Raw genomic sequence first — 24,051 nt, forward strand, 5'->3', positions numbered from 1 at the left:
TTAGGGAATTTGATTGTGGGGGAGCGAGTTTCAGACAAAAGGAGTCAAAACATTCCAAGTGATTTTGGGAGAACAATGGAGGCAGCAGATGACTTTGACAGTAGGGGTAGAGAGACTTTAAGACAAAGAAGATTGAAAAGAGGAGATAAGAAAGTGGTAGTATTGTCTATTGAAAGAGGAGTGTTATTCCTCTGGGTGGAGTGGATGCCACACCTTGACCTTTGCTTACCTTGGTTCACACAGTTGTTTGGTTTTTAGGAGCATTAGCAACTAAGGCCATATTGCTCCGGGAATATGCAGTGGTCATTCCCTGACCTTTCCGCATCCTCCGTATTTGGTGGTGATGGGATCGAACCCCGGTCTAATCAAGAAGGTTTACACAGTGGTCCCTCTCCACTGTACCCCAGTTCTTAACAGTGCACCATCATAAAGAGCAACCAAAGAATTTGGTTGTCACAGAATGATCGAACTTGAACAGAAAATTGATCCACTTGACTCAAGTACAGAATATCGATTCCATTTGTTTTTTAGACTTCTACATAGCAATCCCTACCTTGTCATACCTGAGTGAATGTCAGTGGTAGGCCTCAGATATCATGCATGCTTTTGAATAAGCTTGATGTGTCTCCCTTTACAGTTGAAGCATTGTCGTGTGTTAGCTAAGCATACATCAGTGTGATGTTCTTTAATCCTTTGCCTAGCTGAGTTGTGTATATGTGTACCTCGGCATGCTGCTTATGATTGCCGAAATCTCTGGCGTTTCGGTTGGGTATATAGGTGTATGTGCCAGTTTGTGTAGACTACTTTTGCTATTTTTGGGGGTTTTGGTGTATTAAAGTATGAATCAAAGTTTTTATGATATCCCCCTTTTCTCTCTAGGTAATGATTCTTTTTACACCTGTTCTCTTTCTAATTCCCGTTTTATTTCTGGTCTATCCTATTCAAGAGATACCATTGGAAGTCGATTCTCTGGCCGAGTTATCCTGCATTATCCTGTTATCCTGCATTATCCTGTTAAGTGTTATCCTGCATTTCCACTATGGTGGGGGGGGGTAAAATTGTTTCTTGAGAATGAAAGGGTAGTGATACTGTGTTAAAATTTCTGTACTTAATGTAGAATAATTCGAATAGTAACCTGCCATGTTTCATGTGATTTCAATAATAATGACTTTTTGTCCTGAAGTCAACCAAGTTATGTGAATGAGGAGAGATGGACAATCAGCGAGTCACAGTTCGGAACATGGTCAGGTATCATCTGAAGGTGTGTACTGCATAATTAGAGAGGTTCTCACTATGAAAAATGTATCAGCATGATGAGGGCCCAAGGTTGTTGACAGTAGATTAAAAGCACACAAGAGTTGTCAAGTCAAGTGAATGTTTGCATCACTTTGCAGTGTTTGTGACCATGGATAGGACATAGGTCTCTCGTTTCATCTAGAGGTGATGGAGCAGTCCAAATAGTGGAAGCACAGCTATTCTCCCCCCCTCCATGGAAAACCAAGTTGATTTATTTTGCTGGCCAGGTGATGACATTGACTTTTTGGGATTTTGATGGAATGTTTCTAGCAGATTACCTTCAGAAAAGACAGACAATCAGAGGGGCATATTATGCTTATTTTATGAGGCGTTTGCATGAAAGTATCAAAGGCAAATGGCAACAAAAACTCAACAAAGGAACCTTGTTCCACCAGTACAATGTGCCTGCTCACAAGTTTGTCATTGTCATGGCTCCAATACAAGTACTGCTTTGAAATCTTGCACCATTCCCCATATTCATCACATGTAGCACCACCAGACCTTTGCCTGTTTCCTAATTTGAAAAAATGTCTGGTTGGCATCCATTTTCCCACTAACATCATTGTTGAAGGGGATGCATTCCTGGAGACTCTGGAGAGAATGCAGTAGACTTGCTACAACGCTCTCTCTTCGAGGCTTCCTGCATATCTATGAAGCAAGAGAACTGTAATAGGATTCCAGTTAAATGGTGGTCTGGTGAGTTAAACCAACTTCGGAAGCAGGTTCATAAAGCACAGAAAAGGTACCAAAGGAGTCGACATAACAATGGGGAGGAGAAAGTTATTGTACTTAAGTAGAGTATGAGAGGATACGAAGTGCATACATGTGTATGATATCTAAATCAAAATTTACTGCCTGGAGAACATTGGTTAGATCAGTGGGTAATGAGATGGGGAATTGTATATAAGCTATGTACTGGCAAGACTAAAATGCATAATGGAGATGTGGTGTACTCTATTGGAGGTGTTGACGAGGAAAGTACGAATTGGAGAGAAAGTATGTCTGCGATTTTGGATCATCTGATGGGGATACTGCCTCTGAGCAATATCATGAGGAACATACATTGGTGAAAAGGCTGAATCATGCTTACACTGGGGTAGTTCAATCAGGCTAAAGGGATGATGATCCCTTTAGTCTGATTGAACTCTGTGATGCAGTACAGTGCATAAGGAACAATAAATGTCCAGGGATGGACCTCATTGTTGGAGAGATCATTAAACGAGTTCATTGGCTTATACCAGGGATTCTTCTTGAAGTCTTTAATAGCTTCCTGTGTGATGGGTCTTTCCATCACCATGGAAGGATGCCTTGTTAAAGCTGATATTGAAGGGACCATCTAGGCTAAAAAGTGATCCACAATCTTGTCGACCTATTACCCTCCTCCCTGGATTAGGAAGTGTGTTTGAAAGGATGCTGGCGAGATGGATTACTGATTTACAAGAAAACTTACACTGGTCTGGCAGACGATATGGGTTTACTCGAGGTTGTGGAGCAGAAGATGCACTTTATGTAGTGCGGAACTATATATTACGCTCAAACAGTATGTCCTTGGAATTTTTATTGGCTTTCGGGGAGATTTTGACTATTCAGTGGAACGGCATTCTTATGATGTTGCAGGTTGTTCAACTAAGATCTTTAGATTGGTGAAGGACTATTTCAATCACTGTACGGTGACTGTTAAGTCATCAGTTGATTCCATTGTAAGAGAGGTGACGAGGGGATGCCCACAAGGATCGGTTTTTGGAACGCTAATGTGGAAACTAGTTTTGGAGGACTAGCATAGGAACTTCGAGTATACAGAGATGGTGGCTCATGCTGATGACCTTGTGCTGCCTATTGAAGAAAATTCATGGACGCAACTTGAAACTAGGTCACAGCAGGTTTTGCTTGAACTTAATAACTGGTGTAGGTTATATAAACTGACTGTATCAGGAATCAAAACAAGGACAATGTTCTTGAAGGGTCATTTTTCAGATAGAAGACTCTCAGTTGTGAGAATGAATGGGTCAAGCCTAAAATCGGTAAGGCAATTATAATATATAGGCATTATGCTTGATGGATCATTAACTTTCAACTCATGCATTACATATCTATCTGGAAAGGTGAGGAGATTTATTGGGATGATTTCTCAAATCACTAGGGTTGGCTGTGGAATAAAAGGTAAGGCACTGAACTTGCTATATGATGTGTATTTATCCCAATGATACTGTATGGTGCACCAATTTGGTTTGAACACATAAGTTGAAAAGTATTTGCTAGAAAGTTAGATTCCATTCAAAGAATAATGCTCCTTAGGATGTGCATGGCAAGCAGGACTGTTGACCCCAGCTTTGCAAGTTGTGACTGGCAAATTGCCTATTGATCTACATTTGCTGTATTGTGCATTGGCTTACCCCATCCACTGTGGCATTCCGAGTTCTTTTCTGAATATAGAAGTGGACATCTTGGCAGATCACAAGGAGGAAAAGGCAAGAATCTGGGATGCTCTGAAATGTCTGGCAGGAGCATTGGAGTGTTTGTGATCAAGGATGAATTACACAAAAAAATTTTCCAGATATAATGCAGCCTCGAAAATGTTTGAATGGTTTAAACCTTTTAAACCTTTTCTTTACTTCTTGTAAATTTCATTACTTCTTTAACCATTGACTTCATTATTTTCCCTGTAACAGACATAAAGCTAACAGGTCTGTAATTACCCACATTACACTTTGATTTCTCATTGTGAATGAGGAATACATTTTCTTATCTCCTGTCCATAAGGATTTCCCATGAATCGAAAGATGCTCTTGTAATTGTGGTAAATGTTTGCTTACCTCCTTTGCTGCCTCTTTTAATATGATTGGATAGATCCCATCCATCCCAGTTGCCTTTTTTCTGTTCAGCTTCAACAATTCCTCTTCCACTTTTCTTTCAGTATCAAAAAGTCACTTAGCTGCTATTGAAGTTTGATAAAGTTTTGGCATCCCCTCTCCTAAAGTATTCCTCGTGGAATGTAGATGCAAGATACCTATTTAATTTATCAGCAACCTGAATAGGATCATCAACAGTTAACCTGTTTACATCAAGTAGTCCGGTGTGATTCAGTCCCTTCTTTCTGCTGTTAATAGTATGAACCAGAGCTATAATGCTCAATATATTCTATGTTCATATCAATATTTGTAAAAGAATAAGAGACGTTTATCTCAATATGATACGTAGAACACATTCGTATGATACTCTCCAGAAATTTAAAACGAAAACAATTAAAAAATCGAAAATCTTACATTACAGTAAGAAATAATTAACAATAATTAAAAATCAAATGAACACAATCAAATGAACACAATTAAAATTCAATTTAATGCAATTAAAAATTAAGTAAAAAACTAACAAAAAAAATTCTGCTGTTAATATAAGCATAGAAGTGTCTGCTGCCTTTGTGTTCATCACTAATCTCATTGCTCTTCTCTGACCCATTCCAAGAGATCTACATAATTTCTTAAAATGAGGCTTCCAGATCTGTATGCAGTACTCAAGATGTGACCATTGCCTTATACAGTAGGATAATCATCTTCCTTCTGGCCAAGTTCCTGTATATCATTGACAGAACCCTATAAACTCTCCAGCAGCCTGTTTGCAATGTGCAGAGAATGTCATGTTAGACTATACCACTACCCCAGTTTCTTTTGTTGCTCATTTTGAGTTTTCTACTGGTACCACCTAATTTTTATATTATTCTAGAATTAATGCTGCCCATATGCAGTACCTTGTGTTTACCAGTGGGTAAACCTCAAATGTCACTTTTTCTGAATCCATATATCTAATTTATCTAGGTTTTTGTTGTAGTAGTATGCTTTGATCTTGTCATTAAACACACTGCCAACCATTGTATCATCTACAAACTGAGACAATGAGCTTCATACGTTTTTGTGAATATTGTTAATAAGTATTGTAAGCAGTAAGGGGACCAGCACCCAACTATAAGAGTCTCCACTAATAACATTAGTCCAAGAAAAACAGTGCCCATTTATAACCACTGCTATCTTCTACCATTCAGTCATCCCTTTATCCATTAGCAGTAACTTGCCCCTAATGCCACACTACTCCAGTTTATATATTAGTCTTTTGTTTGTGGAAGTGTTAAAAGCTTTACTGAAATGTAAATATATGATGTCAAAATTATTACTTGCATGCAGTTTAAGTTGAAAGTTTCCTGTACTGGGCAACCAAACAGTTCCTGCTAGAGATCAACATCACACGGAATTTTCTCCTACACTTCCATCAGTTTTTCCGTTTTGACAGTGAGCAAGATGAGCTTATTGAAAACATTGTGCTTATCTGCCAACTCTCTGGATTTAGGCCATAGAATCTATCTTTTTTTACTCTGTTTTGACTCCTCCTCTGTATCACTGTCATAATATGGTTGGTGGCAAAGACATTCTCTTTTTTTTTTTTTTTTTTTTTTTTCAGTTTTGGTAATCTCTTCTTATTTTCATTAATGAATTGGTTGTCAAGTGTGCGGCACCTCCGTAGCCAGGTGGGAAGGAGCAGCAGTGCGTAGCACACGCTTCTTGATTACACCGGGGTTTGAGCCCGTCACCACCAAATACGAAGGATGCTGAAAGGTCAGGGAATGACCACCACATATCCCGGAGCAATATGGCCTTAGTTGCTAATGCTCCTAAAATAAAACCAAAATAAAATGTGAAGTGTGCTAGTCTACATTGCAAAATATAAATACAAAATAATATCATCATTGTTCTCTGTAATGTGCAATGATTTTATAGTACTTTAAAATATCTATCAGTAAAATGCCAAGAAATATAAAGTTAAAATATGAAATATTAAGCTGTACTTAGTAAATCATGTTACCTGCATGTGGCAGATTGTCCTTCAACTCTTATTGCAATTTTCCCAATATGTTGCATCACAAACTGATTTAAAGGGGGGGGGGGATCCTAATGTTCATATGTTTACTGACAACTTCAATAAAACCAATTATATCAAAAAATATAGGTGTATTGTTGTTGCATCTTTTCTTGATGTTGTTATTAATATTCAATATTCAGCCACCAAATTGCATGAAAAGATAACAGTATAAAGAGTGTTTCTTTCACAAAGCACATTTTAGGAAATAATGACTAAGAAAGAACTGAATTTGGAATTAATGTTTATAATATGAGGTTAAGGCCAAAATGGAATAATATAGGGAACAGTACAATCAGCAGTTGGATGGATTACTGTTGAGTAAGCTGCATTAGCAATTTAATTTCTTGATCATTGTTTCTTTGCAGACTACATTGGAAGACGAGAAGATTCAACTTTTTCATAAAAATGCTCAGGTAGCACAATTTTCATCTGTCTGTTGACAGTGGTGTGTGTGTGTGTGTGTGTGTGGACAAGTTTCCAATAATTCCTTGTTTTATTAAATATAAAGAAAAAATGATGCAATAGTGACATACGATAGATGTCAATGCTCCTTTGTGGGACTGAGAATGGAAATTACCAATATATTAATACTTATCACAAGGAATGGTGCATTACTTTAAAACTATACTCATATTTATCAAATAGCATTTTGATTTCTCACCTGTCTACTGGTCTGTACTAGATTGAATTAGTTCTAAATTGTTTTCTGTAAAGTGACAAATATGGATACTCTTTTGATTTAGATTTTTTTCTAAAGCCTATTAATATCTTTCTGTCTCATAGCTTCTAATTTTAGTGGCTCCAATACCTGTTATCTTTAGAAAGTAACATGAGTAGTTGCCTAAATAAGCTGAATTTGCTTATAAATAATTTTTATTTCATTTATTTTTAATTTCCTAGGTACAACATTTTTTGAACAGTTATGAATGGATTGAGCAAGAAAAGAAATTTTTTGGAACTCCGGATACAGAATATGATTTCAAAGCAAATGATCCCATTAGTGCTGGTCGTCGTGTGCAAAAATTACAGGAAACTAAGGAAAAAATGTCCAAAAATGTTAATATGCGAGCTTCAAATATGATGAATAAAGCTGAAGAGCAGGTAAATATGTATTTTGAATCTATTGTTAACTTATGATGTTAAAGTTAAAAGCAATATTTTTACCTTCATGTTCTGAGTATTTTTTTTTTTTTTTGCCTCTGTGAATGTTGTAGCCAGTCTACAATAGAGCTGGCCAGCTTCTGACAATAGATGCATTACTATGTACCTTAGCTACTCAAGGGAACGGAGCAGGGGGAAGGCACAAAACTAAAATTCAATACACCACATGCACATACAAGTAGCAGAATGAATATACCAAAAAGAAGTCAAATAACTAAATTCATCCAGTTATTATTATTATTATTATTATTATTATTATTAGCTATATGGTGCAAGGAAGCCTGAGGCTTATGCTGCACCAGTCAAAAGGAGAAAAAAAAAAATTCTGAATTACCCTGAGAGAGAGAGAGAGAGAGAGAGAGAGAGAGAGAGAGAGAGAGAGAAGTAGAAGGGAATCACCAAGAAAGAGAAGAATGATGATATCCAGCTCAGGACCCTGGATGTTCCAAGCCCATACTCACCAGATGTGAACACCTGGGGTTAATATTAAAGGAGGCAGCAAAGAAAGTAAGAGAAACCCTTAGCCATAATTATGAGAGCATCCTTTGACTTAGGGGATGTCCCTCATGGACTGAAGATGTGCAAATGTATCCCCAATTCACAAAGGGGAATTAAAGGGTGACACGAGTAGCTACAGATCTATTAGTTTAACTTCTGCTAAAGAGGAAAATAATGGTGTCACTTGTTAAAGAAACATTGCAGGATCATCTAGAAAAGACGGGAGTTATAGTTCAGACACAGCTTGGGTTTGTTAGGGGGAAGTCTTGTCTGACTAATCTGATTGGATACAAAAAATATAATCTTAATATCATATACTTGGATTTCAGGAAAGCTTTTGATACTGTTGCACGTGGAAGACTACTGAACAAATTGGAGCAGTATGGTGATAAGGGCAAGTTGCTACTGTGGATAAAGGGATGGTTGACTGGAAGAAGACAGAGAATAGTAATCAAGGGACACTGCTCTTCATGGACTAATGTTATTAGTGGAGTCCCCAGGGTTCGGTGTTGGACCCATTGTTGTTTTCTATATTTTTCAATGATATTGATGAATGCATATCAGACTTAATGTCCAAGTTTGCAGACAATACAAAGGTTGGCAGGGTTGTTAATGACAGTAGGCTATTACAGTAGTATCTAGAAAAGTTGGGCAGATGAGCTGAGAGGTGGCAACTGAACTTTTATGACAAATGCAAAGTACTACATATGGGTAGTAGTAACCCCAGAGTAGCATACCAACTGGGTGGTGTTACACTCAGCTTAGTGGAGAATGAAAAAAGACCTGGAATTAATTGTGCAGTAAAATTTGAAGATATCAGAGTAGTGCAGACAGGCTACCAGAGCTGGTCATTGTTACTTGTCAGTGATATACAGGAAGTTTGCTAACAGGGATTAGGAGGTGATTATCCCTTTGTATAAGGCAATGGTCAGGCCATACCTTGAGTACTGCATACAGGTCCGGAGGCTTAATTTTAGGGAAGATCTAGAGCTGCTGGAACGAGTATAGAGAAGGGCAACAAGATTGGCGAAGGGAACAAAGGGTTGCTCTTACCAAGAAAGGTTTAAATTCTGCAAATTTCAGAATCTGGGGAGTAGGCACCTGTGAGGTTATCGGATTTTTAAGTGTATAGCATTAGCATTAGCATTAGTAGAGACATATGATGCAAGAAAGCAAGCTTATGCAGCATCAGCCAAAAAAAAAAAAAAAAAACCCACTTCCACTTCACCCCTCTGTTCGTTCAAAATACCTGTCCAGCTGAGCCTTAAACTTATTTAGGCTATCAACCTCCACCACAAGGGATGGAAGTCTGTTCCACCAACCAACCACCCGCTGGCTAAAGGCAAATTTCCGCACATCTATCCTATATCTGTCTTTCCTCAATTTGAATTTATGCCCTTTCAGGTTATTTTTCTAAGCTAGAGGAAGAATCCCATCAGCATTGAGCATGCTTAAACCATTCAAGGCTTTATACACCTCTATCAGATCACCTCGCTGGTGCCTAGTCTCCAGACACTGTAATTTGCAAAACTTAAGCCTTTCTTCGTAAGAGCACCCCTTTGTTCCATTCACTAATCTTGTTGCCCTTCTCTGTACTCGTTCCAGCAGCTCTACATCCTTCTTGAAATGAGGCCTCCAGACCTGTATACAGTACTCTAGGTGTGGCCTGACCATTGCCTTATACAATGGAATAATCACCTCCTTATACCTGTTTGAAAAATTCCTATATATCATTGACAATACTCCATGAGCTACTCTTGCAGCCCGTCTGCACTGCTCAGAGAACTTCATATCTGCCTGCACAACCACCCCCAAGTCCCTTTCATTCTCTACCACTGTCAGTGTAGTACCACAGAGTTGATACGTTGCTCTGGGGTTGCTGTTTCCCATGTGTAGTACTTTACATTTGTCAATGTTAAACTTCATTTGCCACCTCTCAGCCCATCTGCTCAACCTTTCCAGATCCTGTTGCAGCAGCATAGTGTCAGTAGTGTCCTTGACAACCCTGCCAACCTTTGTATCGTCTGCACACTTGGACATTAAGCTTGATATACCATCATCAATATCATTTATAAATACAGAAAACAATAATGGACCCAACACTGAGCCCTGAGGGACTCCACTAATAACATTAGTCCACGATGAGCAGTGTCCATTGATTACCACTCTCTGTCTTCTCCCCCTCAACCACCCCCCTTATCCATAGCAGCAATTTGCCCCTCCAATGTCACACTGCTCCAATTTGTGTAGCAGTCTTCCATGTGCAACAGTATCAAAAGCCTTTCTAAGATCCAAGTATATAATATCAAAGCTATTCCCTGCATCCAGTTCTTTTGTGACTGCATCATAATATCCAATCAAATTGGTCAGGCAAGACTTCCCCTTAACAAAACCATGCTGTGTCCGAGCTATAACTGAAGTCTTGTCTAAATGATCCTGCAGTGCTTCTTTAACCAGTGCCTCCATTAATTTTCCTGGAACAGAAGTTAAGCTCACAGGTCTATAATTACTTGTGTCAGCCTTTGATCCTCCTTTTTGAATTGGGGTCACATTTACACATTTCCAGTCTATGGGTACCTCCCCTGAGTCCAAGGAAGCTCTCATAATTATGGCTAATGGTTTGCTTACTTCCTTTGCTGCCTCCTTTAATATAACTGGATAGATCCCATCCACCCCGGGTGCCTTTCTTGTGTTTATCTTCAACAGTTTCTCCTCCACTTTACTCCCAGTTATTTCAAGATTCTGTAGCTTACTGCTAGAGTTGAATACACCTCTGGCATTCCCCTCGCTGAATAACTCCTCATGTGTGAATGTCGATGCAAAATATTCATTTAGTTTGTTAGCTACCTGAGCAGGATCATCAACACTTGACCCATCAATATCAAGTGGACCAATCTGATTCCTCCCCTTCCTTCTAGAGTTTACATAAGTAAAGAACTCTTTGCTGTTTTTCTTTGCATCCCTTGCCAAGGATTTCTCGTAATCTGCCTTCGCCTGCCTAACCTCCTTTGTAACTTGGTTGCATATCAACTTGTATCTATCATAGGCTTCTGTGTCATGTGTTAATTTGTAAGTATCCCATGCATTTTTCTTCTCTGCCATATGCCTCATTAGTTCATCTGACATCCATTTTGGCCTAAACCTTGAACAATATTCCTTAGTTGGTATGTAAAGCCTAGTAGCTTCCAAGATAAGTTCTTTGAATGCTTCCCATTTTGAATTTGCTGTTGGTAACATCATCAGTTGGTCCCACTGTATAGAATTTAAATACTGTCTCAGTCCATTGTAGTCGCCTTTACGGAAGCAATAACCCTTCCCTTTACCCCCTAATGGTAGTTACCTCTTTGAGTAAATCCCACTTCAGCACACTGTGATCACTGCCACCTAGTGGTTCATTTATCTGCAGATTCTTAATGCATGAAGAATCACTGCTGATAATCAAATCAAGAGTATTACTCCCTCTAGTTGCCTCCTGAACATGCTGATGTAGAAATCAATCATCCAATAAATCCACAAAAGCCCTGCTAGTGTGTGAGTAACCAGCCCCCAAATTCCAGTCAATATCTGGGAAATTAAAATCTCCCATTATAAGACTCTCTGATTTACTGGCCCACTCTATTTCCCTGTACAGTTCCTTATTATACTCACCAGAGTCATTAGGCCTATAGCACACTCCTACTCTCAATTTTGATCTCCCAATGCTTATGTCACACCAAACTGACTCAACACTGCACTGTCCAGCGATGTCGACTGGCTTCACTTCCTTGGTTTTGATGTGTTTCTTAACTAATAGCATAACCCCTCCCCCCTTCCTATCCTGTCTATCCTTTCTGTAGACGTTGTACTCCCCAAATTGCAGTTCTGCATCCCTTATATCTGTGTGACACCACGTCTCTGATATCCCAACAATATCTGCCTTTGATGTTTTGAGCAATACCTCAAATTCATCAAATTTATTTACTAAACTCCTAGCATTGGTGTACACGCAAGTATACCTGCACCTGTTTCTATTCTTAGCTACCCTAACACAACCCATGTGTTTACTTGTACCGCAATGGCTCTCAGCAGTCTCTGAAATACCATGCATCTTGTTTTTCAGGCTTCTGCTCATTCTAATAGAAGCAGTGCAAGAATCCCTTTCACCTCTGCCAGTGGCTACTGTCAATCTATTGGTCTTTATCTTCCCCCAAGCTAGCAGTTTTCCGACCCACCTAACACTGCCTCGATAGCATCAGCAAATATTCTTGCACCCTTTCTATTTAAGTGTATCCCATCCCTGTAGAAGCAATCTCTCCTGTTAACAAGTACAGTCCAGGCTGAAAAAAATTCTACCCCTTGAGCCTTGCACAATCTTTCCAGGGCCGAATTGATCGACAAGGCTCTCATCATATACTCCCTCCTATCATGTCTGGGCAGAATTGCAGACACTTTCAAATTCAACCCTAATTCTCGGCTTTTGTTGAACAGTGACCTGTACTTGTTAAGTAATTCTGCCGGTCTCCTACTCTTAATATTATTAGTGCCAATGTGTACAACTATATCTCCTTTTGTGCCCTTAAAAGATGATATTCGCTCTACAACGTCAAACTTACCGAATTATCCCTTTGTATAAGGCAATGATCAGGCTATACCTTGAGTACTGCATACAGGTCCGGAGGCTTAATTTTAGGGAAGATCTAGAGCTGCTGGAACGAGTATAGAGAACGGCAACAAGATTGGCGAAGGGAACAAAGGGTTGCTCTTACCAAGAAAGGTTTAAATTCTGCAAATTTCAGAATCTGGGGAGTAGGCACCTGTGAGGTTATCGGATTTTTAAGTGTATAAGACCTTGAATGGCTTAAATAAGATGATGGATTCTTCCTCTTGCTCAGGTTATGCACCTGGGGTAGCATAAATTCAGAATGAGGAAAGGCCATTGTAGAATAGATGTGCATAAATTTACCTTTAGCCAGCGGTTTGATTGCTGAAAAAAACTGTTCCATTTTTGTTGTGCAATTTAATAGTCTAAATAAATTTGAGGAAGAAGTGAACAAATGTTTGGAGCATATGGATGGGTAAAATGGGATTTTTTTTTTTTGCTTGTGATGCATCATATTCTTCTACTAATGCTGGTGCTAACTCCACTGTCAATTGAAATAATTAAATATTACTTTAATTGTTTTAGACAGCTTTTGACTGGAGTAAAAACATTAGATGTATAAGTTTCAGTTGAATTCTATAACTGACTCACTTTTTTTTGTTTCAAAATAATGCACTCTGCGATAATGAAAAGTAGTAGTAGTAGTGGCATGTGATGTAAGAAAGCAAGCTTATGTAGCATCAGCCATAAAAGGTGGGGGAGAACCATTTCACACATCCATTCCTTCGAAATGTTTGTCCAGTTGCTGGCTAAAGGCAAATTTTCACACATCTATTCTATAATTGTCTTTCCTCAATTTGAATATATGCCCCTTCAGGTTCGTAATCTGTGCAAGAGGAAGAGTCTCAGTAGAAAGAAAAATTTGTAAAATATATATACATGCCAGCTCTCTGGATTTAGGAATCTGACTTTTTCCTTGATTTGACCATTCTCCCTCCCACTCTTTTAATGTGTATGGTGGAAAAAATATCCGCCATCTATTTTCAAAAACTCAGTTTTTTGCTTTCTTTTATTTTTATTATTTTTTTTATTTATTTTTTTTTATTTGGGGGGGGGGGATTTGTTACAAAATAGAAATTAGCATTAGTAGAAGCGTATGATGCAAGAAAGCAAGCTTATGCAGTATCAACCAAAAAAAAACCCCTCCCATTTCACCCCTCCATTCGTTCCAAATGCCTGACCAGATCAGCCAATTTATTTAGGCTATCAACTTCCACAACAAAAGATAGAATTCTGTTCCACCAATCAACTACCTGCTGGCTAAAGGCAAATTTCTGCACATCTATTCTTCAATTGTATTTTCTCAATTTGAATCTATGCCCCCCACTCAAGTTCTTAATCTGAGCAAGAGGAAGAACCCATCAGCAGCATTCAGCTGGTGATGGGATGATGGGAAGAACCCATCATCCCATTTCAAGGCCTTATACACCTCAATCAGATCACCTCGCAGGTGCCAACTCTCCAGGCGCTGCAATTTGCAGAACTTGCCTTTCTTGGTAAGAGCATCCCTTTGTTCCCCTCGCCAATCTTGTTGCCCTTCTTTGTACTCGTTCTCTACATCCATTCAAAAATGAGACCTCCAGACCTGTACACAGTACTCTAGGTGTGGCCTGACCATTGCCTTGTATAATTGGATAATCACCTCCCTGTCCCTGCTAGCAAAATTCCTATATATCATTGACAAGATGCCATGACCTGCCCTGGCAGCCCATTTGCACTGCTCAATTAACTTCATATTTGACTGCACAATTATCCCCAGGTCTTTATCACTTTCCACTTCCCTGAGTGTAGTACCATACAGTTGATACATTTCTCTTGGGTTATTGCTACCCATATGCAGACTTTGCTTTTGTCAGTGTTAAACTTCAGTTGCCACTTCTCAGCCCATTTGCCCAACTTATCTAGATCCGGTTGGAGTAGCATACTATCTTTACTGTCGTTAACAACCCTGCAGATGTGTGATAATATCATTGTTCTTAATTATGTCAAGTACTTTTATAATACTTCATGTGGCACAAAGCTAAGTAACAGTTATTTAGTAAGATGTCAAAGAAATATGATGTTGAAAGATTTCTGAAAGAGTAACACATTTGCCTTGTGTATGCCATTTATATGTGTGATTTTTCGGTTTAAAGTGGCAGAAACATAATGTAAACCATTTGTAAAACAAATGAGCATAACATTCAGTGCATAGAAACAAATACAAAAATCAATGGTGCACATTTCATTGAGACACTGATGTCATATGTGCTAAATATTTATTTATGTCTTTCATCATAGAACATTACTTACATTGTTGTGCTAATAATGAAGGCATGTTGTTCAGAAATGGAGGGGGGGTGGGGGAATGTGGCAAACCTTGGAAGAATAAAAACAGTAATTGTTATTAGTGAAATTGCACAGATAGTTCTAAAAAATAGATCATTTTTTGATTGATGCTGATGGCAGTATTCAAAGTGATTCTGGCCTTCTATATCACATTGTGGTGACCTTTTGTTAAAAAAAAAAATTATCAAATTTAAAGCAGCATGCTCTGTGTAAGCTAGCATTGACAAGCATGTCAATGCTAGCTTACACAGAAGAATGTTCAGAAGAAGAACTTTCAGATTGTTCAGAAGATGGCCAATGGCTAGCATTGGCCATCTTCTGAACAATCTGAAAGCATATGGGATATTTTCAAAGAACTATTTGGCACTTAATGCTGATAATGCACCTGTTATGGTTAGCCTAAAAATTGGAGTGTCAAAGGTATTAAAAGAGGAAATTGAGAACTTGGTGGTAATAGGCTGTCCCATCTTATTAATGTCTGAACTGAAAAGGTTCTACTCTCCTATGAAAATGCAAATACTTGGTTGGTTGGTTGGTTGGACATGCTAATGCAAAACCAGGACATGCTAATGCAAAAGTTGCCCATAACACAGGACTGTTTACTTTCGAGGATATCTTACATTAAAGTCAATTATATATAATTGGATTCATTTTAGATAACTGAAAAATTCATTTAGATTTACATTGTTATCTATTATGTGTGTTAGTGTCAATGACTACTGTAAGTTGGGTGAAAACCGAAAAGCTTCTCTTTGGATTCTGTTATAGTGACTGCACTCAAGAAGAATATTCTGTCTACTGTAAGTTGTCTTCAACAATATTGACATTGGGTTGGGTTATCTCCTTTTAACAGAAACAGTTAGGTCAATTACATATGGGGTGCCTCCGTAGCCAGGTGGGCAGGAGCAGCAGTGTGTAGCACATGCTTCTTGATTAGACCAGGGTTCGAGCCCGTGAACACCAAATATGGAGAGGTCATGGAATGACCACCACATATCTCCGGAGCAATATGGCCTTAGTTGTTAATGCTCCTAAAAACCAAAACAGCAAACAAACAATTACATACGCTCATTACATGCCCTGGATAAAACTACTGCTTCAGTCTGGGATAAGATCCAGAAAATGAAGGAAACGTGGTTCTAAAAGGAAGGAAAGTGAGAAACATTCATTAAACTTCTTTTTAAAAAGGGGTTGAACAATATAACAAGCCCTTTACACAGGTAGAGTTAAGTGCAGTACTCTTTCTTATACGAGCAAGTTCTGGAGGAAAGGCAATCGTCCTTGCCTTCTCAAAGCCAAGAAAAGATGCTAACAAATTCAAGTTAATATCATCCTATTGCACTGAAAACTGTTTGTGCAAGACCCTGGAAAGATGACCAACACTAACCTTGTATGGTGTTTAAAAGCAATAGCCTCCTTTCCAGAATGCAGTGTGTTTTCCAAAAGCTGATCTGTTTCAAAAAATTGTGATTTGAAGCAGATCTGTTTCAAAAAATTGTGATTTGAAGCAGATCTGTTTCCAAAAACAGATCTGCTTCAAATCATTTAATCAGACTTGAAACATACATTCATGATGCTTTTATCAAATCTGAACAACCTTGTTTCAGTTTTCTTTGAAATAAAAAAGCATCCAACACAGCCTGGTGATTTCACATATTACAAAACCTCCATAACTTTGGTTCTGGGGTAACCTTCCCATCCTTTTAAAACGCTTCCTGTCTAACCACTCATTTCAACTTCATGTAGGCTCTACTCTCTCCCAAAGCTTTTGACAAGAAGAGGGAGTTCAACAAAGATCCATTGTAAATGTCACACATTTTGCAATCAAAATAAGCTCTATAACGGAAAACATACTCTAGTGGTAAACAATCCCTCTGCATTGATTATTTTTACTATATTTTGTCAATTGTGCAATATGAGGGGTCATTGAAAGACAACTGAAAAATGCCTTTGATCACCTTGCATTGTGGGTATTGGCTAAATGGCTTCAGATTTTCATCACAGAAGACAGTTTGTACACACTTCTGTCACAAATGGAATCTTCATTCTGAGCCAGAACTTGAAAAAATAAAATAAAAAAAAACCCATTCCAGTGGTAGCAGAAGTCAAATTTCTCAGATTTATTTTTAACAGAAAGCTGACAAATTACTATAACATATTTGTAAACTAAGAATAAGGTGTGCCAAAGGACTTAATATTCTTAGCAACCTTTTGTCAGTGCTGTTGTCTGTTCTAAACTTGACTACCCCTTCTAGTTTTATTTATACTTCTGCTAGAGATAGTTCAGTGGCTAGATCCAGTCCACCACCATTCTCCAGGCCATCCTCTCTTCCAATGGTGCATTTCCTAACCTCTCCTTTCCAAAGCCTTTACATTGAAGCAAACAAACCATCTCTCTCTCTCTCTGATGTAAGCAGTTAACCTTACAATACACTCACTTTTAAATTAATCCTTGCCCAACCACCCTACATGGACATTGGTATTTGAGCCATGATGAGAAAATGGGTACAACACTCATTGAACTGCCAACCCACCCTTTGGTATTCGAATTCGTGGGCTGTTAAGTTTCCTTAATGGTAGATAGTGTTGCCGAATCACCTACACAGTTCCTTCCACCTTGGCTTGCTCAGCTCTTAACCTGTGACTTCTCACTTAAGACTTTACAGAAGGCTGCAACATGGCTGTCTGTTTCCCAGCAACTCTTTGCAGCACATTGTGCAAAGTATTCTGACTTCCTGCCAGCTATACAGATGGCTTGAAATCAGAATCATGTGTGGGGTCAGTTACTGTCCTCCTGCGTCAGTTACTGTCCTCCTATGTATACGCATAGTTTCATGCAATGGAGCTAGTCCTTGATCATACCCATTGCCAAAGGTGTATGATATACACTGATTCATCAAGTGTGTTACAGACTTAACAGCATAGTTTAATCCTCATCCAGTTCTGATTCAGCAGATGCACATTTCTTTTTTTCTGTCTGAATTTGACATCTGCTTTTACTAGATCCTATATCACACTGGGATCAAAGGAAATGAATTAGTTTATATCACTGTGAAATCAGCCACTACCCTAGATAACCATCACCTGCTAGTCCCCTATACCGACTAAAGGCAAACTGTCGACAACAAATTCCCAATGGCAAGATTTTTGCCATGCCCAGACTTCAAAGAAATTAAAGCAGATTAAGCATGCAATTAAGCAGTGATATAATGCATTCGGTGCAGGGTTTCATGAAAGGAAGTTTTTCTTGCTCAGCTCTAAATAGGACATAGTTATCTTACACATTGTTTCCTGCTGAGGGCAGATATCACTCTTATGCATGAGTATTGCAATACTATTTTGACTATATCGACATTTTAATTGAGTGTCCTCATTTTATGAGGCCCAACATTTACAGTTTATCACTTTTAACCATCTGATTGGGCCTTATACACACTGTCAGATTATATCTGATATACATTGTCTGATATCTTTACTTGTCTATCTACAATCAATTAATTTATATAATCATATTTAAATAAGCCATTTTAATTGCATTACAGTTTTGACTTGAAACATTATGAACTTAGCATTAGTAGAAGCATATGATGCAAGAAAACAAACTTATATAGCATTTGCCAAAAAAAAAAAAAAAAAAAAAAACCTACCATCTCACCCATCCATTCACTCCAAATGTTTGTTTAGTTCTGCCTTGAACTTATTAAGTTGTTGACCTTCCCTAGGTTGTTCCAACTATCAACCACCTGATGGCTAAAGGCGAATTTCTGCACATCTGTTCAATTGTCTTGCCTCAGTTTGAATTTCTGTCCCCTCAGATGAGTAATCTCAGCAAAAGGAAGAATCCCATTAGCATTGGGCATGCTAAAACCATTCAAGGTCTTATTCACCTCAATTAGATCACCTCACAGGTACCTATTCTCCAGAAACTGCAATTTGCAGAACTTGTCTTTTTATATATATATATTTGAATAATGTTTAAAATAGGTGGAAATGGAATCTTTAATAAAAATAAAATGAAAAGGTACAGCATACATCAGAGGCAGAAAAAGCATATTCCTCTACATGATGCTTGAAATATAACCATACAAATAAATTAGAATGAGAGTTAAAATAATGCCAGCAGTATGGCAAGACGAGAGCGAAAATAGTCTAAATTATACCTAAATTATGCTGAAAAGGTACAGCATACATCAGAGGCAGAAAAAGCATATTCCTGTACATGATGCTGTACCTTTTTATTATGAAAGATTCCGTTTCCAACTATTTTAAACGTTATTCAAATATATGTATAATTATATCACATGAAAGTAGTGGGTGAATTGCTAATACTGTGCCTGTGCTGCCATCCATAGTTCATTATTCGTCTATATAATCTGGTTAAGATTACTTTTTGTCAGTAGTGTGGCTTGGCACTGGGGTGCTCGTATTTGTTCTATTTTTTAATTTTTGCTGCATTAGGACCACTGCTGTTCAAATCCCCTGCATTGGTGGTTCGATCTGGGGGCAGACTGATCTTTCGATCGATTCTCCTTTGCGGCGATTTCTCTATCGATCGAAATGCAGCGATTCCCTGACCATTATTGGCCTTGTGATCCTCTGTCGAGATGGGGCATAATGGTCAATCTATTTTTGGTTTATTTTTGTTTTGTTTCATTGTAATGGTTTACATCTCTGTTGGTGATATTTCACATAAATTTGGACCTGGTGCCCGTCAGAGGGGCCGCCGTTAAATTTCTGTTTAATTGTCTTTCAAAATTCAATGAATTATTATTCTTATATTTAGATTTTCTAAATTATTTTAGAGAGTTTCTGCTGCAATATTTTTACTCTTGTTACTCCACTCTCTTCCCTCCCTGTTTGGTTTGATTTAATTTAGGTATAATTTCGACTATTTTCGCTCCTGTCTTGCCATACTGCTGGCATTATTTTATTTTAACTCTCATTCTAATTTATTTGTATGGTTATATATATATATATATATATATATATATATGTATGTATATACTATCATTGAATTATATTAAATAAAGTTAAATTATAATGAAATGAATAAATAATTAAGCATTCATTAGAGGCAGCGACATGCAATTCCTCCATATGAAGCTGAAATACATCCAATATTTTAAATTAAATAAAATAAAACATAAGCCAGTAGTATGGCAAAAACTGTAGAGCGAAAATTAACATAAAAATAACCCAAATAAACAATCGAACGAAAAGAAAGAATAGATATAAATAGTAGCCCAGAAACCCTTGTATAATTTTGATCTTTAAATCCAATTAACAAAAACTATACAAAATTTAGGATAATGCCAATTATTTATTAATTTAGCGGTACCCCCCCCGAGAGGTACCAGTTCCGAAAGACGTGAAATATCACCAAAAGAGGGTTAAAGGAACTATTTATATAATCTATTTATATATCGTTATGCCAAACGATAACAAAATCAAAATAAACTAAAATAAAATAGAATAGACTGACCATCATGCCCCATATCGACAGAGGACCACGAGGCCAATAATGGTCATGGAATCGCTGCATTTCAATTGTCATACAAATCATCGCAAAGGCGGAAATATCGAAGAACCAAACCATCCTTCCATTCTCCGATAGATCAACCAATGCAGAGGATTTGCATGGCGGTGGTCCTTATGCAGCGAAAATAAAATATAGAACAGACAGCACTCTAAAGCAGAGCCACACCACTGACATACTGTAAGCTGAATCAGCTTATATTGAAGAAAAAAAAGGAAAATAGATGGCGGCACAGGCGTTGCTAAATTAGCATATCGACCCATAACTATTGAATTATATTAAATGTTGACGTCAACATTTTTTAACTTTTAACAACATTTTAAATGTTTTGGAGCACAGGTTTTGAGAACAAGTGGAGAAATACCATCAGGACCTGGAGTTTTCTTAGCATCAAGATTCGTCAAAGTCCTTCTGACATCCTTTTAACGGAAGACCACAGCAGGCATTGAATGGAGCATGTTAGAAATGGTAGGAGCTGTTTTAACAAGATCATTAATACATGAGTTGGAAGAAAAATAGGATGCTAGCAGGTCAACTTTATCCTTGGCTGAAGTGAGAACAGAACCAACTGGTTTTGACAGAGGTGAGAGCAGAGATGGGAAAAACGTGCGGCCAATAGCTTTGGCAAGAGACCAGAAAACTAAGCTACCATTAGGGCAAGAAGCAAGTTTTTACTCTTAGTATGTTCAAATTCTAGTTTGAACCATTAGTTACTGCTTTACAATTGTTGCAGAAAATGAAACTGAAGATTTCGAAACAAGCCAATTACGATATGCAACATTCTTCTCTTGAACTGCCTTAGCATATTTATTGGAAAACCAAGGTTTAGATAAAGGATGAGATTTTAAAGTGGAGTGTGGAATAAAGGATTCCATTCCTACAAGAATAATTTCACTGACACGATCTGAGGAAACGTTGACATCAAAGTTTTGAAACAATGATCCGACCAAGGAAAAGAAGAAAAGAAATCTCGCAGTTTATCCCATTTTGCATTCTTGTAATGCCAAACAACACAAGGTTGGGAATAGCCATGAGATAAAGGCTCCATTGGAGAAAAGACATTCACCAATTTGTGATATGATGTGCCTAAAGGACCTCTCATTTCAACCGTGTACTTAGAAGGGTTGTTTGTGAGAAAAAGATCAAGCGTGTTGGCTGCATGGTTAGGATTGTCCGGTATTCTTGTAGATAAATGAACAATCTGTGCAAGGTCATTAGTAATTGCAAAAGCCTCGGCATCTGAACCAGCTGGGTCGGTTTGACTAGAAAACAGAAGCCAGCTGGAGTTGTGAACATTAAAATCAACAAGGAAAATTACCTCACTGTTAGGAAAATTGGAATGGAGAAAGTCAAGTTGCAAAGAGAGGAAGTCAAAGAGCTCCATGTGATTTGTGGAGTTGGGAGAAGGGTAGAGAGACAACAGATGAAGTTGACAGAATGAGGTACAGAGATTTTAAGCCTTAGAAGATCGAAAAGAGGAGACTAACATTAGCAGGTCACAAAGGAGGTTCGGCAGGCGAAGGCAGATTACGAGAAATCCTTGGCAAAAGATGCTAAGAAAAACAGCAAGGATTTCTTTACTTATATAAACTCTAAAAGGAAGGGGATGAATCTGATTGGTCCACTTTACGTCGATGGTTCGACTGTTGATGATCCTGCTCAGGTAGCAAATAAACTGAATGAGTATTTTGCATCTACATTCACACGTGAGGAATTATTAAGGTTTGAAAATGGCAGAAGGTTATCAAATTGTAGCAGGATACTTAATGATTTTGTAATAACTGAGAGCAAAGTGGAAGAGAAACTGTTGAAGTTAAACGTAAGAAAAGCACCTGGGGTGGATGGGATCTATCCAGTTATATTAAAGGAGGCGGCAAAGCAACTAAGCAAACCCTTAGCCATAATTATGAGAACATCCTTGGACTCAGGGGAGGTTCCCACGGACTGGAGATGTGCAAATGTATCCCCAATTCACAAAGGCAGATCGAAGGGTGACACGAGTAATTACAGAGGAGTTAGTTTAACTTCTGTTCCGGGTAAAATAATGGAGTCACTGGTTAAAGATGAATTGCAGGATCATCTAGACAAGACTGCAGCAATAATTCAGACACAGCATAGGTTTGTTAAGGGAAAGTCTTGTCTGACAAATTTGATAGGATATTATGATGTGGTTACAAAGGAAATGGATGCAAAAAATAATTTTGATATCATATTTTTGGATTTCAGGAAAGCTTTTGACACTGTTGCATATGGAAGACTATTGTACAAATTTGAGCAGAATGGTATTAAGGGTAAGTTGCTACAATGGATAAAAGGATGGTTAAGTGCGAGAAAACAGAGGGTGGTATTGATGAAGGTATATCAGGCTTAATGTCGAAGTTTGCAGATGATACAAAGGTTGGCAGAGTTGTTAATGACAGTAATGGCAGTGTGCTACTGCAACAGGATTTACAAAATTTGGGCAAATGGGCTAAGAAGTGGCAACTGAAGTTTAACCTTGACAAATGCCAAGTACTGCATATGGGTAGAAGTAACCCCAGAGAAACATACCAACTGTGTGGTACTACACTTGAGGTGGTAGAAAATGAAAAAGACCTGGGAGTAATTGTGCAGGCAGATATGAAGTTTTCTGAGCAATGCAGACAGGCTGCCAGGGCAGGTCATGGGATTTTGTCAATGATATATAGGAATTTTGCTAGCAGGGAAAAGGAGGTGATTATCCCTCTGTATAAGGCAATGGTCAGGCCACGCCTTGAGTACTGCGTACAAGTCTGGAGGCCTCATTTTACGAATGATGTAGATTTACTTGAGCGTGTACAGAGAAGGGCAACAAGATTGGTGAGGGGAATGAAGGGAGCCTCTTATGAAGAGAGGCTTAAGTTCTGCAAATTGCAGTGGCTGGAGACTAGGCACCTGCGCGGTGATCTGATTGAGGTGTATAAGGCCTTGAATGGGTTCAGCACGCTGAATTCTGATGGGATCCTTCCACTTGTTCAGTTTACGAACCTAAGGGGGCATAAATTCAAATTAAGAAAGGACAGATGTAGAATAGATGTGCGGAAATTTGCCTTTAGCCAGCAGGTGGTTAATTGCTGGAACAAACTTCCATCTGTCGTTGTGGAAGTTGATAGGTTGAATTAGTTTAAGGAGGAACTGGACAGGCATTTGGAGGGAATGGTGTGATTTTTTTTTTTTTTTTTTTGGCTGATGCTACATAAGCTCATACATTTGCTTTCTTGCATCACATGCCACTACTACTACTACTATTAGTTGAGGCATATGATGCAAGAAAGCAAGCTTATGCAGCATCAGCCGGGAAAAAAAAAAAAAAAAAAAGTTCCCATTTCTCCTATCCATTCATTCCAAATACCTGTCCAGCTCAGCCTTAAATGTTTTTTACTGTATCAACTTCCACAACAGAGGATGGACATCTGTTTCACCAACCAACTACCCGCTGGCTAAAGGCAAACTTCCAACAATCTATCCTACATCTGTCTTTTAGCATTAGCATTAGTAGAGGCATTTGATGCAAGAAAGCAAGCTTATTTATTTTTTTTTTTTATGTGAACCCCAAACACGAGAGGTATTAGAACCTATAGTACTTAGTAGCGTGCTTGGGTTGGAGGTTGAGAAGACGAAAGTAGATATTTGTTGACATTGGACTTGAACTTCTGTAGATCGTAAT

The 24,051-nt window shown here is 38.2% G+C and overlaps 1 protein-coding gene across 1 annotated transcript in view; it reads left to right on the plus strand.

The window, feature by feature from the left end:
* SMC2 (structural maintenance of chromosomes 2) overlaps positions 1–24,051 on the plus strand; it is a 640,522-nt gene that overhangs the window by 502,129 nt on the left and 114,342 nt on the right. The window contains exon 19 of the mRNA XM_090385021.1: positions 7,105–7,305. Within this exon, the coding sequence (XP_090241147.1) occupies positions 7,105–7,305 (201 nt within the window). The remainder of the gene's footprint in view (positions 1–7,104; positions 7,306–24,051) is intronic.

This window comes from Mastigoproctus giganteus, chromosome 11 (assembly GCF_048544385.1).
Source record: "Mastigoproctus giganteus isolate SK-2022 chromosome 11, ASM4854438v1, whole genome shotgun sequence".
In the NCBI taxonomy this organism is placed as follows: Eukaryota; Metazoa; Arthropoda; class Arachnida; order Uropygi; family Thelyphonidae; genus Mastigoproctus; species Mastigoproctus giganteus.